Here is an 18,695-nt window from a genome sequence, read left to right as displayed (position 1 = left end):
CCAGTGGGATGGGGGAGGGAATGGGAAGGGCAAAAGTGAGGGAACTCATGGGTTGAGTTAAAGGCAGTTTGATAAGCAAAACAAATGCCATGTGCACAAGCAAAGCAAACCAAGGAACTCATTCACCACTCCCCATTGGCAGGGGGGCATTTGGCCATCTCCAGGAAAGCAGGGCTCCATCACAAGTAATGGTTACCTGGAAAGACTAAATGCCACCACTCCAAATGTTCCTCCCTTCTCCCTTCTTCCCACAGTTTTTTATTGCTGATAATGATGTCATATGGCATGGGATATCCCTTTGGTCACTTGGGGTCTGTCAGTGCTGTGTCCCCTCCCATCTTCTTTGAATCATCAAATCATAGAATTGTAGAAAACCAGGATGGAAAGTACCTCAAGATCTGACCTTTCTTGGCAAAATCACAGTGTTTATTAACTAAGGAACCTTGTTTTCCATACTGACCCAAGTAGAATGAGTATGTAGACGGCTTGAGATTAGATAATGATTACTGAAATGCTGGTGAGCAAATATGTGTAGTAACCCATCTACGAAAGTTCTGGATTAAACAACTAATCAGCAGCTATTGAAGACATGACTGCATTCCTGTCTTTACTGCATCATAGTCTGTTGTTTTTCTGATTTAGAACAAACTATACTAGAAAGTATTTTTGATCTGGTATTCTGCCCTTCACTTCCCATACTCAGAGGCCAAAATAAGCCAAGCAAGCACCATCTGTGTGAGAGAAAAAAGAGGAAATGAAGCAGTTTCTGTGGTGGCTGGTGAATCTGAAGTGTGTACTACAGTCCAACAAAAGTTTGCAGTGGCCCTCAGCCCTGACACTGAGGGGGATCCAGAAATATTGTGACAGGCAGCCCCCTCTGGAGTTGTGATGTCTCTGATTAGACCAGTCTCGTTTCTCTGGAGTTCCTGGGGATGGAAGGAAAGAAGAAAAAATAATATTGTCTGATCTGTTTAAGTTGGGAGCCACAAGACTCTGGATTTTAGTGGGTTTTCTTTCTGTCTGGATGCTCAACTACGCATCTCAGAGAAATTCACAACGTGGGTCTTCTCTCTGAGACCAAAGAAACTCTGAGAGAGAATAACACGGAATTTTAATCTTTCTTCAATTTAAGAGATTTTTTTTTTTTTGCCCTGTTTAACCTCTAAGATTACTAGGTACCACACTGACGCACTTAAATGCATCCAGATGCATGCAAGTCAGGAAGGCAGCTTTATAGGTGTATATTTTCTGGATCATCCTAACTCTCTTCATATGAACATGGTCTGAGTGACCTTCTGCATAATCTTAATTCTTTCAAAATTGCCCTGCCATGGTCTCACTCCCTTGGCACTTTTATTTTACCAAGGCACAAGACTGTTTTTTCTCTTTGGAGAAGACTGTAGCTTTTTTTAGTTTGAAGTTAAGTGATGACTGAATATGTCCTGGGCAGTTACTTGCACCTGAAGCCTAAGAGACAAGATTCCATAATTCAGATAATCCCTTTCAGTTCCCACAGCCATGGACAAGGTATGATTAGCAAGGTGTCTTGTGTTAGCTCTATCAGCTGTGCTTTACTCTCAGAACATCAGAGCTGCCTCCATTTCCCCAGCCACAAATTCCTCAGAAGGGGGACTTACATTGATGGTTTTAATCATGACTACTTGATTTGCCTCCTTGGCTGCTTTTTCTGCAATTTTGACAGTCTTATTGTCCCAGTCAACAAAGTTTATGGCCATCAATCCTTCCACTGGACTGAGGAGAGAGAAAGATGCAATGAGATGGTGGAGAAGACAAATTATGAGAAGATGAGGAAGGATGAGGGGGAGAAGGAGAGGAAGGAGGGGGGAAAAAGATAAAGGATAAGGGATTGTTTAAGTATCACAGCTGATAGATTCCTGTGGAAAGATCTAGATACATGGCTCTTTCTTCCAGGAACATTTAATTTTCATTATCTTATCCATTTACCATTTTCCACAGTTACATTTTGCTCTGCTTCCTCCAGAAATATGTTGACTCAGGACTCACTCTGAGGCCTCCTGGTTGAGTGCATGTGCAATGTACAAGATGTCAGGGTAGCTCATACAGCTGGAGATGTTGTTACGAGGGTAGTAGAAGAGGAATGCGAGGCACATCTCATTCATTGTGCTTAGCCCACCCTGCAAAGACACAAGAATGACTCAGAGATCTGCTGAGACACAAGGAGGCAGCAGTTTCTCCTCAGGAAAGCACTGTTCACAGCCCATTGTGGTGAAAAAAAAAAAAAAAAAAAGAAAAAAGTAATTTGTTGGAGAGTTAGAAACAGATAATTAAAGTATCCTTTGTCAAGAGTCTGATAAATGGACTGCTCTGTGGTTTTATAATCCAAACCTACTTATCCTCTCCTTCAGGAAGACTACCATATTTCTATTTCAACCTAAAATATCCAAAAATCTAAATTTTTGGGAAGTTCAGCTAAACATTCAGAGAATTAACTGAATGTGATATTCAGATCAGAGTTTTTCAGCTGATCTTTGCTTTTGGAATGGGCTCAACCGAATCAGTGTTGCCTTCTGTGAATATAACCTCTGTAATCCTCTCTAAGTCAAAACTTATTTTCTTCTTCCCATTTCTAAGTGCAATAGCATAATTAACTCCCCTGCATGACATATGCTTTAAAGAATATGAAGCTTGAGTATGACAATAACTGTTTATGTGTTAGATTCTGCAAAACTGACGTCTGGTCTGAGTAAGAAGATCTAAAAATAATGCCTTCATATTTTGAGAAGTCCAAATCAGCTGCCAGATGATGTCAGTTTTTGTATTTGACTACTGCCTGCCCACTATATCTAAATGTTCAGTGATGGAAAACTAACTCATATGCAAGTTTTGCTACTTGCACTTGGCATTTGGGGCAAGATTTAGCTTGTATGATGTTGGATGCAAGAAAGCTTTGGGATCTGTTCATAAATCTACGAGGGATTGCTGGAAAGCAACTGTACAAGGCTTGCCTCACTGTGTCTGTGTTACTGACACAAGAAGCCTTTGCCAGGGCTGTGTTTGCTTGGGGAAGAGGGATGTCAGCCAGAAAGAAATTAATGTTAAAAGCAATGAAAGATTTCTAGGTAGAAAAACAAGCTTACAAAAGTAATCCCTGACCGATCCAGTGTCTGGAAGTTGCATTCAACCAGGATCTCATCCCCTTAGGGACCAGAGGAGGTGACACTGTTAGAGCTGCACAGGTAAAGAACACAAAACTACCACTCTCAACATATGGAACCAGGAAACTGTGAAAACAACAGGCCACAGCCTGAGGTGGAATGAAAGACACACTCTGCCACCTCTGGTGTTCACCACCTCCCCATCCTGCCTGCCCCTGGCTGCATCCCCAGGGCTGAACTGACCGCTTTGATTATCAGGAGTTCCTTCACTTCCCGAATCTCCTGTGATGTGAAATCATACTTGCTGTCCTCACAGATGACCCCCAGCTGCTCACCATTCCTGGGGAGACAACAAGGAGAAAACGCTATAGAGTTTCCAGGGAGGGTTGTGGGCTAGCAAGCTACTGGATGAATTAACAGAAACGAGAAAAATCCGCTCCAGAAATCGTGCCTGAAATCTTTTATACCTGAACCCAAAGCACATCTTTTCAGTAGCAGTCACTTCCAGACACACATTTGAAATTTCCCACCCAACCCTCTTTGGTCTGGAGTCCAAATACAGACTTCTTACATGTCAGCAATCATTGTGCCTTGAAACTTTTGCCTTTCAGAAAACAGTCTGGGATCCCAGAAGTAGGACTCCAATACTTGCATAACAAAACACTGTCCTAAAATAAAAAAAAAGACTCTCTGAGCCTAGCAGAGTATAGTTGCAGGCTGCTTAGGACCTCCCTTGCGGATGGAGAAGTATCAAACATGAATTTTTCCTTGCTATTTCTACAGTGCTTTGTGATACAGCTTTTTAGGTGGTCTCTGCTCTGCTTGAGTGCTGCTTCTCCATCCCCTTTAAAGGTCCTTACATCTTGCTAGGTGCATCCAGAGTGCACACAGCATGGTGCATCAAGGCACCCAGACCACAAATCCTTGTGAAGTTCATGGCCAGGCTGTCCCAGCAGCTGTCACACAGCCTGCTTGTTAGTTGTAGACTTGCTATATGACTCTGAGCAAGTGGGTCAGTAGGGTCCCACCATCACCCAGCTACACCTTACAGCAAAATGGGTTCAGGGTGGAGGAAGCTGGCTTGGAACCTTTGTCTGTGTCATCTCTTTAGGATGTGTTTCAAGCACTTGACCTTCTGCTCTGAAGGCTGTACTTGACATGTCAACAGGACATGGTCCTAGCATGGTAAAGCCTGTGAAAGTCCTTTGTCAGATAAAAGCACATCCTAAGTAAATTCCTGTGGTTCTCTCTAGGCTGACCTCAAGCAGTTCCTAGCAAACAGACAGAATGTTCCATTTTTTTCTGAAGCCTAAAGCAAACTCTCCTGGTTATATGACTCTGTGCTACTTAGAGTGTGAACTTGGAAGGTGCCAGCTAGTGAGATGGAGAGAGGCTCACTCCTCTCCTCTTGCTGTCTGGCACAGCAATCCAAGTGTCAGGACAGTGTGGGCTGGAGATCACAAGCATTGAAACTGAGGGATGGCTTTGAAGTCAGTAGGTTTTACTGATGTCTACTTTTCTCCTTTTCCAAGAAATAACTATGTTTTCCAGGTATAATATGCTACTCTTGAGAGAGACAGACAGGCATAACTGGGGAGCAGGGTTATTACAGTGCACCTTTCAAGTTACACAGTCCTCATTTATTTAGCTAGGTTACAGCAGACCAAGTTGGTTTCCTAAGGTTTTCTCCTTCTTTGCCACAGTTAGGCTGCAGAGGTGGTTAGGTGAGGGATCTGCAGATACCACTGGTCAGAAAGGTGAAAATACCCATCAGACAATCTCATATTTCTGAGGTTGCCTTTAAAGGAGCTTCTGGTCACTTGGCCCCATCCCTTGGTGTGCTGGGCAGTGGGTATAGAGGCATTTAAACCGTGTTTGATTATAGAGCACCACTGAGGATGATTGAAGAAGGCCATACTCAAGGGAAGATAAGGCAGTTTGGAACAACTTGGATTCTTCTGAATGATATTTCATAACTGTGCCTAGAAGCCAAATGAGCAATGTCTGCCCTGCTCAGCTTTGCTTGGACCTGTTTTATTTAGCAGGAGGCACAGTCCCAGATTCAACCTTTGGCTTAGTAGTTATAGTATGGTATTGGTCAAAGGTTGGACTGGATGATGTTGGAGGTCTATTCCAACCTAAACATTAGAACAAAACAAAACAAGACAAAAAACCCCCAAACAAACAAAAAACATATACAAAAAAACAAACCAGAAACCCAAAACCAAACAAAAACCCAACCCCTCTGCTCAGCTGACACTTAGAATCATAGAATCATAGAATTGGCTGGGTTAGAAGGGACCTCAGAGATCATCAAGTCCAACCCTTGATCCACTGCCACTGCAGTTACCAGACCATGGCACTGAGTGCCACATCCAGTCTCTTTTTAAATATCTCCTGGGATGGAGAATCCACCACTTCCCTGGGCAGCCCATTCCAATGTCTGATCACCCTCTCAGTAAAGAAATTCTTTCTAATATCTAACCTAAACCTCCCTTGGCACAACTTAAGACCATGCCCTCTTGTCTTGCTGAGAGTTGCCTGGGAAAAGAGACCAACCCCCACCTGGCTCCAACCTCCTTTCAGGGAGTTGTAGAGAGTGATGAGGTCTCCCCTGAGCCTCCTCTTCTCCAGGCTGAACAGCCCCAGCTCCCTCAGCCTCTCCTCATAGGATCTGTGCTTGAGTCCCTTCACCAGCCTGGTTGCCTCCTTTGGACCTGCTCTAGGACCTCGATATCCTTCCTGAACTTAGGGGCCCAGAACTGGACACAGGACTCGAGGTGTGGCCTCACCAGCGCTGAGTACAGGGGCAGAATCACTTCCCTGGACCTGCTGGCCACGCTGTTCCTGATCCAGGCCAGGATGCCATTGGCCTTCTTGGCCACCTGGGCACACTGCTGGCTCATGTTCAGCTTCCTGTCAATCCAGACTCCCAGGTCCCTTTCTGCCTGGCTGCTCTCAGCCACTCTGTGCCCAGCCTGGAGCTCCCCATGGGGTTGTTGTGGCCAAAGTGCAGGACCCGGCACTTGGCCGTGTTGAACCTCATCCCGTTGGAATCAGCCCATCTCTCCAGTCTGTCCAGGTCCCTCTGCAGAGCCCTCCTGCCTTCCAGCTGATCCACACTCCCCCCCAGCTTAGTGTTGTCTGCGAACTTGCTGATGGTGGACTCAATCCCTTCATCTAAATCATCACTAAAGATATTGAACAGAACTGGTCCCAACACTGATCCCTGGGGGACACCACTGGTGAGCGGCCGCCAACTGGATGCAGCCCCGTTCACCACCACTCTCTGGGCCCGGCCCTCCAGCCTGTTCTTAACCCAGCACAGGGTGCTCCTTTACTAAGGAGCTAGGTCTACAATTCTGCTATGGCTACTGCTGCAATTCAGACACTGCAGAGTCTCTTGCACATCCAGACAGATAGGGACTAACCTGGAAACATCATCCTCATGCCCGCAAGCCCAAGAAGCAGGGACTGACCCGGGGGCAGGGGCAGCAGCACTGGGTTTTCTTCTCTTACCGATACTGAACAACTTTGACTCCTCTGCCAGACAGGTGGATGTGAAGCAAATAGCCAAAAACATGCAGATCTGGAACCAGCATCCCATTCATCTGCAGTTCAAAATGAAGTAGGTCAGAAGCCTGGCAGGCAGAGCTTAGCACTGTGTTTCAGGCCTGCTTATCAAGACAAAAGTTTTATGGATCTTGTGTTGTTGTCAGTTTAATATTATTTTTTTAAAAGAGGGGTTTAAGCCCATTTCCTCAGGTAGGTGATGACCGAAGGGTTGCTTTGGTGAGCCTTTCTGAACACTGCTCTTCTGGCTCTAGGCACTGTGTCTCAGCTTGTGATATCTGTTGCTGGATACTGTAAGCATACCTTGCTATCAGCTATATAAAAAAATAGGACAAGATGCAGGAGAGGTAGTAAGTTAAGCACACACTGTAAGAGCAGAAAACAGAAAGAATATAAGCAGAAATTGTAAGATACTGTTCAGTGGGCCATTAGAAGAAACATCAAAAAAGAAACTTCAAAAGGTCCAAAGAAAATCTTTGAAAATTGATGAAAAGAAGAAAAACAGTATTACTTCAGAACTCAAAAGAAGGACCAAATTTATAGGTTGTTCATGAGGGATTGTGAGACTGTGTAAAACTTACAGACTGTTTTGGGGTGGATTGTGGGAAGATTTATTGTGGGGATGCTTAGGGAAGAGGTCAAAGGTAGGCAACAAGAGAAAAAAACATGGGAACATGGAAGGAGCTCAGTTGTCCTAAGCAGACTGCTAGTCAGTATGTTTGTCTGACCAAATCTGGTATCTGATCACTGCAATCTATTCACAGAATCATAGAATCTGCTGAGCTGGAAAGGTCCCATCAGGTTCATTGAGTTCAGCTCCTGTCCCTGTGTAGGACACGATTCTATTCTACTGCATTAAACTCAGTCCCTGTTTTCTGTGTGACTGTGCTCTCTGTAGTGTGTATCTATGTGTGCCTGTGGGGTAGGATGATCTATTAAGGAACTAGAAATACTCAAGGTCCAGGCCAGGGACTGCAGAAAAGGACCCTGGTTCTGGGTACAGAACTGAAAGGACTTGTGGTCTGGACCAGAAGTTGGAGAGACCAACAAATGCAATGGCTTATGGGAGGGGAGTGTGCTCATGGGTATCTTCCTTTAGTGAAAATTAAGCCTTATTAGTCAGAGAATAGGAAGAGGTTTGGGTCACATGTGTTGTCCAGGCTTGTGTGGGCACTGTTTGTGCCTGTAGAGATGCTGCCCTCCTGTCTGTGTGGGTCTGTTTGTGGCTGTCTGAGTCTGCTCTCTGAGTCTGCGTGTTTGGGCAGGCTGGGAGGTGTTTATGTCTTCAGAGTTTGCCCCCAGCCTTAGCACAGGCTGGGCCTGGGAAAGGAAAAAGTGGCAACCACACATCTAGCAGTCCTGGATGGATCTTCTGGATCCCACAGCCCACAGGAGCTGATTATTGTTAGCAGCCTCTTGGCTGTGATTTGAGGGCTGTTAGATCTCTGCTCTAGAAGTATCTTCCATCTTCTTGACCTGAGAGAGCACCCCATCCTTCCAGTCTAGTCCCTGCCATCCTAAACCACTACCACATGCCTATGCCAGGATAGAGGCCTCTTGCATGTGGGGGAGCTGACTCCCTTGGGAGTCTTGGGAAGTCACTACATCCTTTGGATTTGTTTCCCTTTCTCTTAGATGAGGTGAATGGGTATTTGAACCATTCTGCCATGGTTCTGGCTGCTTATGCAGCTCTGCTGATGCTCTTGGGCCAAATCTTGGGTCTCCACTGAGAGGTTTGATTGGAATTCATATTCATTTTAGAACATGTAGGGGTTAAGGTGGCACCCTGCACCCAATTGCTTTTGGACACGTCTAGAGCAAGATGAAAACTCAAAGTGGGAAAGATCTAGAAGGATCTCATATGGCTTTCCCCACACTCACTTCATCAAACTGGCTGGAATTGCAAAGTCCATAAGATCTGTAGGATTCTGCTCCAGGAGGAATGAAATGCACAGGGACAATGAAGACACCTGTCTGCAGAATCCCCACATCATATTTCCGTAGCTCTGGCGTGTAGTAGATTCGTAGCCCTGAACTGTCAATCAAACCTGTAAAAGAAAAATTACCACTTCTTCATCAATGACTCCAGAAACAGTAGAAGCAGGGCCTGAAGCAATAAATACAGTGTCTTCCCCAGTAACACACGAGGGGAAGGCAGAGATTAACAGGAAGGCCCGCTTGGAGTCTCAAATGATTCCCATAAAATCAATCCACACTTCTGTTTCACTTTCTGTAAAATGATGGCAATTAGTGTGGTGGCATTCTTCATCACCTGTCATAAGGACTGAGTGCTGGATGTCATCATAGAAGCCCGAGGTGGTATTATTAGGCTCTCAGGACTTGATCTTGACCCTTGATACACCTATTTCTGCCACAGCCACTCCATCCTTTCCACTCAGCTTCTTTTTCCCCATGACGACCACATTTCCCTGATATTTTCCTTAACACTCTCATTCCTGTCATAGCAGGAAGATGTGCTCAGCCTTTCTGATGGCATGATGCTTCTACTTAAGCAGGTGTAACTATCTGTGCTTCTAAAGTGAGTTTTAGTTCTTCCTGAATGCAACCCCAATCCAGTTGACTCTTACTGTCCTGAGGGTTGCACTGAGCAGCCTACGAAAGAATCTAATGCAGGAGCTTATTTCTAATAAGCCTGTAGATGAGGTCTGAGACTTCCATCCTGAACATTATTTTTAAATCAGACAATTACCCAGCGTTACCCACCTGGTAACAAGTCGAAATTGCTGTAGTGGATTTCTAGTCGGACATACTGGGGGTCCCAAGGTGTCCCTATGGAAATTGCAGCTTCATCTGGAAATTGGTAAGACAAAAGGGGAGGAGAAGGAATAAAGTTATATGGAGTACTTACTGTATAACACGGATCTGATTTTTTTTTTAATTGAAAACTTAGAAAAAGGAAGTTTTTATTTTCTCGCATTTCTGAACATTTATTTAGACATTGTTAGAAAGTAAAATGAGGGAAATTCTGCCAGTTTCCTTTCTTAGCCTTTTGAATTGGAGCAAGGAGGAATTTTCAAAATTTATTTTTCATGTATCCTTTTGATCAGTTTAATTTTTGTATTATAATGAATACAAAATGTTTATAGTGTACATACACTCTTGCAGCAAATTTCATATCACTATTGGCACTGAATAATATAAAATGCAAATAAAATTAGTATAAGGGTTTTATCTAAAACTTCTTCTTCTCTGTCCCCATGTGTATGGATACTAAGGAAATATATAATACATTTTTCTCTGAAAGGCTATGTGACCATCACTATATAAATAGATACTAAAATTTGTGCAGCACTGGCTACTAACAAGACCACTCAGACAGAAGCACCAATTTCACTGAACTTTGAATTTTACTCTGCTGAAAAAGAGGCAGGGTCAGCAGAAAAAAAGCAGAGAGTGGGTACACTTCTTTTGTTAGGCAAGACCAACACAAGGAGAATTTTGTGAAATGAGTGGCAACATTATCAAAAGGTAGGATGAAAGCCTTCTTATATGAAACACAAAACTTGTTTAATGCAGGTATGATAATAACACACATACATATGCAGAGTATTGACAACTATGCAGACATGGCCAGCATCACCTGATGCACCACAAGTAGGGCTGATAATAAGGGAACTTCCTCACTTTGGTTGGCCCTGCAGGGCTTTGGATGAGCTGCTAACAAGAGCATTACTTTTTGCAACAAGAAATGAGGAAAGGAATGGGCCCTGCAGACTCACCTCTCCTCCAACAGCCCAGCCTACAAGTACCTGAGAGCACGGGGCAAAATCTGGATTGGGTCCATAGCAATCAGCTGTGCCACTGGGTAGCAGGCTGGCATTGCCACAGGCATAAACAAGAATGTGATGAACCAAAGTTATGTTGTGGGGAGTTACCACAGGTTCAAACTGTAACCAAGAGAAAGAGGTAAATAAAGCTATTGACAGCCCTAAAGTACTTCTTCCTCTTAACAATAGCTTAGGCAACCAGATGCAGTCTGATTTACAAGATGAATGGTGAACTAGATGATGATTTATCTGCTCATTTCAGTATGCACCCAGAAGAGTTCACTTTCCCAGGAAGGATTTGAATCTTCCTTTAAAGCATCTTTCCTCAATCAGAATTATAGGGTCTATTTGACCTGTTATGTTGGGCAGTGTGGCTGCAGACTGGAAATATAAATAGTTTACCTTCTACACCATTTTCTTGGCTGCAAAGCAAGATAAAGGACTTTGATCTTAAGTTCCTTATAATTCACTGCTCCCTCAGTTGTGCCAGAAGTACTATAATCAAGATAGTTTAAAATAAACCCTGAAAATTACCTGAATTTTTTCACTGATTGCTGAACTTGATACAAGCACTGATGAGATCAGGCCTAAAAATCCTAATATTATCACAAGAACTCACTAAAGCCCCTTAGTTTCTTCTGTAGGATTACCTGTCAAATTCTTTTTCTTTTTTTTTTTTCCCCAGTCCATGAGAAGTCTTCCTTATGAAATTTTGCCTTATTCCAATGCAGTAGAACATCTGTTTTCAAACCTTCAAACCCCACAAAACTAAGGAGGATTGATTGAAGCAAAGTTCTCTTAATTGGAGATATAAGATAACTTTGCTTTGGGAAGTTCCTGTTTCTTTTCATTGCTCTTCTGCTTTTCATACTGAATCTTGAAAACAAGACTAAAAAAAAAATTAGTTTTGCTTTCTATATGAATATTCTTAGTGACTTCCAAGAACAAAAGCAAAAGACCTTTTAATTACAGAAAATTCTGGAGGCTTCCTTTGCTTTCAAAGGTACCAATGGCTTATGTGGCCTGAGCTCACTACACTCCATCAAACACACATCACTAAATCAGACTTGTAGCAAGGTTTCTTCAGGTGTGATGTACATTAAGTCAAAGGTGTTTCCAGAGCTTATCTTCTCCCAGGCTAGATGAATTATCTGGCTCATCTCAATGACAGTGAAGGACAGATGGAATGCTCCCAAATTTTTACTAAAATGCTGTAAAAACCAGCCCTGATTGAAGGAGCAAATCTGTCTTTTCCCATTTTTCCTCTGGTAACACAGCCTGCAAGCTTACCTTGTAGATATGGTGTTTCTGCTTGACCATGGGCAGTGGGATGAAGGTACAGGCAAACTTGGTTTTTTCAACTGGAGCAGCAAACTGGAAAAGAAACAGACACCTGAATGTTCCCCTGGCTACTCAGTGATGTGCAGCAGGAACTGGGAAAGGCAAAGGGAGGTGGTGCAAAGCGACTGAGACCAAGAAGCAGAGAGGGCAGGAAGGATGATGGGGTTAGCTTGGTTAGGCTGATTGGGTTTTTGTTGCAATGAGGTCTTAAATTATTTTTCTTTCATATTTTATCTGGTTTTTGCTTGTTTGGTTGGTTGGTTTTGTTTGGTTTTTGTGGGTTTTTTTTCCCCCAAAAAAGAATTACATTACTGATTTGCCTATTGTAACCCGAACACAGGAAATGCCCGTTTAGTTCAATCAACATTTTAACGGCCCATTTCTGAAGTCACAAGCACAACACATGATAGCACTAATCCCACAACTCTTAACACAAAAATAGTGCCCCTCTTCACTCTGCAATCCTGCCCACACCCATCAGCTGATGCTGCTGCGTCTTGACTGAGTGCTGACTGTGTGGGCTGATGCTGTCTAAAGAGGGAAGGTGTTAATGCAATACCAAACTGAGCTGGTTCTGTTGGGCTCCATTTGACAAGGATGGCACATGTACAACGAGGTGATGCTAATGGTGGGCTCCAGCCCCCCCAGTAGGTCCTTACAGCTGATTAAGTTAAGAAGTTAATAGTGAAGACAGTGAACGCAGCAGCGTGTGTTGCATCTTTTGAGCTCTTAGGCAGACTTGTCACAAAGCATTTAGATGTATTCCCATATTTCTCTTCTCTGTGATACTGTATAGTTCCCAAAACACTAAAATAGGAATCAGTAAATGTCATCAGTATAGGACAATAGACCAGTATATGTACATATCTCAGCTAATTCTACTGCAATTCAATAGCAACACAGCCTGTGTTTAGCTCCTTAAACTCTAGTCAAGGGAACAGCCTACACCCTGCAGCATTTTCCTAACAAATAAGCCCTTTACCCTCCACACAGCAAGACTTTCCTTCACACTTCATTCCTACTCTTGCCAGCTCTCTTTGCATGTTTCCACGGTCAGTCATACCTAATTTTTGACCTGTGCAATCCAAACCTTCAGCATGGGCATAACAAACCTTGCAGAGAAAGGCAGAAGAAGAGGAAATTTTTTCAAGGTTCCAAGTAAAGCTCTTGTCCAATACTTACATTGTCCATCCTCAGGTCATAAGTGAAGAATATTTTGGGGTCAGTTAAGTCAGATGGGCCTCTATACCTCATCAGGAAAAGAGACTTGGAAAATTTTTGGCCTTTAAAGAATTGGACTGTGTCATCAGTACCAAAGGCAGCAATGAGGCGTGCTGTGTCCATCTGTAATGGGAGTGGTTCATTAGAAACTCTTTCATTCCTTCCCATTTATTACACACACACACACACACACACACACACACACACACACACAGACACAGGTATTCACCCCACATCACATGCTTTGTACCACCACATCTGTATTGAAAAGCAAGCCACATACTAACCACGTGCAATTAAAAGTAGAGTCTAAAAATAATTGTATATGGTACATACCCAGATACTTAGACACCAGAACACTCAACAAGAATGCACAAGGTTTGTCTTCTCCAGACAGGATGCTTTTATCCCAAAGAGAGGGTTCTGGCTAGAAAAGACCCTAGGAAAGCTGTACCCACTGTCATTTCACACACATTACTGAAACATGGGTGAATTTAAAGTGGTGGTATGTGAAATAAAAGAAAGTTGGAAAAAAAACTGCAAGGGATGCAATAAGATTTCAGAACCTACTTCGGTTTTGTGTTTAAATATTTAGATACTGAGTGTCTGGATACTGTTCTATCTGCATGAGATATCCATTGGTGCTGAAGAGCAGGTTTTCAGATCTTTGCATATCCTAGAGCCAGCAAATGAAGTTCTTTTATCTGTATAGACTCTTAATGCACTTTGGGCAATTTTTTACAAAGAATTACTAAGGGATTTACATAAAAAGCTGACAAAGCTGACAAAGCTCTAGTGCCCTGATTCCCCATTAGCAGCTACTGCTGAAGAAGCAGGCACTCAGTGATCTGCCTGGATCTGTCCCAACAGGTCAGCAGTAGCCACCAAACTCTATAGGTTCTTCCCATTCAGAATGGGATTATATTTCTTTCAATTAGTTAAGGTCCTTAAGAAGGTTTGTGACTACAGAGGCATCTGCCAATCCTTTATTTCATTTGAACAGTGAGGAAATGGAGAATGCACACCTAATTCTGGACAAACATTTTTGTGTATGCCTTTGATAATGCTGATTTACCCAGAGGTCCTTCAAGTAAAGGTGAGATGGTGAAAACAGTGTCCTTGTGTATGCAGAGTCCTGAATTAGTGTGCATGAGTGTGCTTGTGAGGGAAAGGGACAACTGGACAACACAACTTGTAACGCGAAATATTTACTGTGAGATAAAGGCAACTTAATCAAACATGATATATTTCCTAAGAGTAATGTTACACAAATGCAATTTAAAAAACATATCAAAACACATTTTATAAGAGTGAAGTCCAGGACTGCAATCTGAAATGTGCTGTTTGTAAAACCTTTGAGTTACCTTTATCTCATCATTAATTTTTCGTTTCTGATGTTTGATTGAGCTGCCTTTACCTTGCCATTAATTTTTGTGTTACAAATTGTTTGACTCATGCACTTGAGCTCTCCTTTATATACGTGGTTGACTTACAAAAATCAGAGCCCTCTAAGCAGAGCTGCCTGCTCCCTGAGGCCCAAGTGTCACTTGCTGGGTGGTGGGCAATTGTCCCAGCGGTGAGTTGGCAGTGTAGAGGTGTCCAGTGGCCATTTGGTGGAAATGAGCTGGCAGCAAACATTTGTCCCAGACTCTGCTTGTGAAACTTGGAAAAGCACATTTTTGAAAAATGTCTGACTTAAAATACTGATTTGGGTTGACTAAGTTTTTAATGTCGGTTGACGTCAGCATGAAGCTCTTTCAAGAGAGAGGGACCGGGATTATCCAACCCTGTGGAATTTTCTAAATATAATTCTTACCAAAATACAAATGTATTAGGCAAATACAAATCTTATTTCCCATACTAGGTTGTTTTTTCTGTATGTGGCAAGCAAAGAGAAAAAACAGAGAAATGAGCAGGATTTTGAAGAGCTGTGTTGAAATTTAAGAAAGCGTTGATATTTGTATCTTATTTGTTTGATGTAAAACGTTGTGAAAAACATCAAATATATCATTATAATGCCCTTGAAATAGGCATTATAAGTGTGGCCATAGGGTCCTGTATTTTCTTGTATATTCCTGTTATTGTACTGGTGTGAGATCTGATCTGGGGGATCTGGAGGATCTGGGATTACAGCAGAACATGAATGTTTGGGGTGTCTCTTCAGCAACCTCGGTTCTTACTGTGATATCCAGGTCATTTGGGTCACATGTCCGGAGGTGGCGTTTGAACAGCAGGGTGGTGGAGGTCGCATTCTCTGTCACTGAGAGCAGCTGCTAGTCCTGGCTCTTGTCTTCTTCAGGGGTTTCCTCATCTACCACATGACAATCCTGGAAAAGGAACAGTGGTCAAACCAATAGAGAGGAGAGGAGAGGAGAGGAGAGGAGAGGAGAGGAGAGGAGAGGAGAGGAGAGAGGAGAGGAGAGGAGAGGAGAGGAGAGGAGAGGAGAGAGAGAGAGAGAAGAGAAGAGAAGAGAAGAGAAGAGAAGAGAAGAGAAGAGAAGAGAAGAGAAGAGAAGAGAGAAGAGAAGAGAAGAGAAGAGAGAAGAGAAGAGAAGAGAAGAGAGAGAAGAGAAGAGAAGAGAAGAGAAGAGAAGAGAGAAGAGAAGAGAAGAGAAGAGAAGAGAAGAGAAGAGAAGAGAAGAGAGAGAGAGAGAAGAGAGAGAAGGAGAAGAGAGAGAGAAGAGAAGAGAAGAGAAGAGAAGAGAAGAGAAGAGAAGAGAAGAGAAGAGAAGAGAAGAGAAGAGAAGAGAAGAGAGAAAAGAGAAGAAAAGATTCCTAGACTCCAAGATGTTATGTTTCCAAGTACTGCAGATGGGATCTGAGCAATTTCATTCTCCAGAAAGCTCCACTACTTTCTCTGGTGATTTTCACAAACCAATTGAAGAGAATTCAGATGCAGTCTCTGCTGCATCAAGCTGTTCAAGAAAATAGGAGACTGGTGCCACCACCCAGAGAATGGCCTGGATAGGATGGATCTTAGAGGTTCTTCCTTGAGTGACCTGCTGCACCCTGGATCATTTTAGCACATTTGGTCCTAGCACACAGGGTGGGAAGTAAAATAAGCCCTGTAGTAAAATAGAGGTAGTTCAAAAGGAAAACATTCTGGGCATATCAAAGCTTCTACTTGACCTCTTGTTTTCCATCCCCTCTGGAAACTGGGCCTGGTTGTGGCCACTGAGCTCTCCAAGAAACCACTAAGTAACCAATGGCTTTATCAGGATAGGCACAGTGAAAAAGACAAACAATCCATGGCTGAGGGCATCAAATGCAATTGTTACTTGGTAAAAAGGCACAGAAACATGTGACAGAGTCTAGAAAGCATCTAAATGTCTAATTCCTCTAGAGAGCTCACTGGGAACAGAATGGGCCACAATAACTGCTGACATGGAAATGTCAGCTATAAAGGTGGGACTGTACACACAGCTGCAGAAAGGGAAGATGGATGAAAAGGAGTAAAGCTCCAGGCTGGCTGACTGAGGCTGCACCATATTTTTGTGGCAGAGGAATGCAAATGATCAGAAATGAGAAAGCAGTGGCTGCAGCTGGGATGAAAACCTCTCCAAGAAAAACCTGAAACAAAATAAAGAAAATGTCTCTCTCATGTACAGCTGTTGGCTGCTACCTTGAAAAGTTCTGCTGCAGTATTCAACTTTGGAGGGATAAAAAATAAGAGAAAAATTTTACCAGAAAGCAGCCTGGTCAAGGAAGAATATTTTTGTATGAAATTCTTGCTGGCAATTTCTTTTCTTATCTCTGTTCCTTTAAGTGATTATTTCAAAACCTGCTTACAGCTTTTGTTTGATATCCCAATGTTCCCTCTAACATTCTTTTCCTCTTCTTGAATTCATCCATTGATAAATGGCTTCAGATTACTCTAAGCAATTTTTTTTTCTGTAACCAAGGTGCTCGATTCACAGACAGAAATATCATGGTTTGAAAGTACAACTTTTGTTTTCCTACCATTTTTAAGTACTAGTATACTTGTTGCACTCTTTCATAAAAAGATTAAAATTCAAAGGTATTCTGCAAATGAGCTATTATGAAAGAAATAACATTTTAAAAATTAAATATACCTTATAAAGGAGGAAGGCAGTTGTGAAAACAAGTATTTTGGGCCAGTGTTTCACCCACTGGACATTACTTAGGTAATGACTTTGCTATGGTTGTAATAAAGAGGAAAATTAAAACAAAAACCAAGGATGAAAGAGAGAGAAGGTTAGAAGGAAAAATACAAATGGAAAACTCCACTTGAACTCCATTTATAGCAACTGACATATGTTTCCTTCAAACTGTCTGTTCCACGGATGCTGTGGATGTGTTACACAGCCTACTCAGCAAAGGTGGATTTTTGTCATCATTAGTGTGCCTGCTTCCTGGAATGTCTCCAGACCTAAATAACTGGGACATGTTTTCTGATATGTAAAGGAGTGGAAAAAACCTTAGAACTTTGCTAGGTGAAAATTATTTTCTATTTAAAAATATTTATTTAAAAAATAAAGAATGAACTTTTCCTCCAAATTAATCATTCTTTTCCCCTGTAGTTGTTCCCTGTCTGTGTCACAATCAAAGAAAAGGTTTCAAAACTGGGTATTATAAGAGCAGTTTTGCAACCAACTAACGGTCACAAGTAAGGCTGACTACCTCATTTGCTCCAACATTCACCCATTTTAGACAAGCACCGAGATGTTTTTCATGCAAAAGACATTTTAATGTTGTGTGAAAAGGGAACTGAAACAGCTGAATGAAATAAAACCACCATTGCTGGAAAACAATTCATCAGTGTGAACTCCTTTTTCTTCTGTATCTGGATAGCATTAGACTTCTCTTTCATGATTAATACCAAAACAACAGCCTGTTTTTTGGTTTTTTTTTAATTTAGCATTCTCAGCAGACTTTTGTTCCTCTAAACTCCAGCTGTTTTACCACCAGGCACCTATTTTTAGTGGTTGCCTTTATAAAAAATAGGGAAAAAAGGAAGTTCCAAGAGTGTCCTACCCTGTTCTACTGGGACACACTTAGTCAGGAAGAAGCACCCTTTGGATGTGAACACATCTCCTCTTACTACAGAGGAAACCAAGTAAATTCATCTTTGAAGACCTTTGGTGAAGGAAAACGTGAGTTTCAGATCTGACTCCTGAACTGAGCTCTGGTTTGGATGAGTCAGGAGTTACACTCCCAGCAGCCTCTTCTAGTTTCACAATAGGTGGTTGCTTCACTCATATCTAATTAGTTCTGCCTGAGGCTTGGACTTGAAGGTGGGACCAGTTTATTTGCCTAAACAGCATCCTGTGATGCCATGTAGGATACCATAGCATACCTTAGGTAGCTGCATGGGGCTAGCAGGCATGACACAGGGGCTTGCAGGACCCCTGGTCTGTCAGAGGCCAACTGAGGATCTTAAATGGCCCAGGACACCTCTCTTTAGCCACTGAAGCCCATATGCTTTCAAGCCAATATTCTTGGAGAATGACCCTTGGCAGAGGGGGATGCAGAGGAATTCTTTTCAGCTTACAGAGAAGTAGATGCTGCCATTTGGGAAGACACCTCCTATCACAATGTCAGATCCAGGCAACTCTCCATGAGGGCTGAATCTAAATGCTACCCAGCCAGTTGTATGAACCTGCAGCTCAAACAT

General features: G+C 42.6%; 1 protein-coding gene across 1 annotated transcript; it reads right to left on the bottom strand.

Moving 5' to 3' along the window:
- Nucleotides 1–1,028: 1,028 nt before the first annotated feature.
- On the bottom strand, nt 1,029–18,695 carry LOC139794483 (DBH-like monooxygenase protein 2). Its single transcript, XM_071740205.1, is given in 14 exon segments — nt 1,029–1,088; nt 1,638–1,752; nt 2,026–2,156; nt 3,120–3,178; nt 3,257–3,263; nt 3,381–3,477; nt 6,657–6,748; nt 8,592–8,758; nt 9,435–9,539; nt 10,453–10,618; nt 11,789–11,872; nt 13,022–13,183; nt 15,241–15,387; nt 18,573–18,695. Coding segments are annotated over 14 exon segments (1,515 nt in total).

The sequence above is a fragment of the Heliangelus exortis genome, chromosome 1 (assembly GCF_036169615.1).
Source record: "Heliangelus exortis chromosome 1, bHelExo1.hap1, whole genome shotgun sequence".
Lineage (NCBI taxonomy): Eukaryota > Metazoa > Chordata > Aves > Apodiformes > Trochilidae > Heliangelus > Heliangelus exortis.
This window is presented reverse-complemented; position numbering and strand designations above follow the sequence as displayed.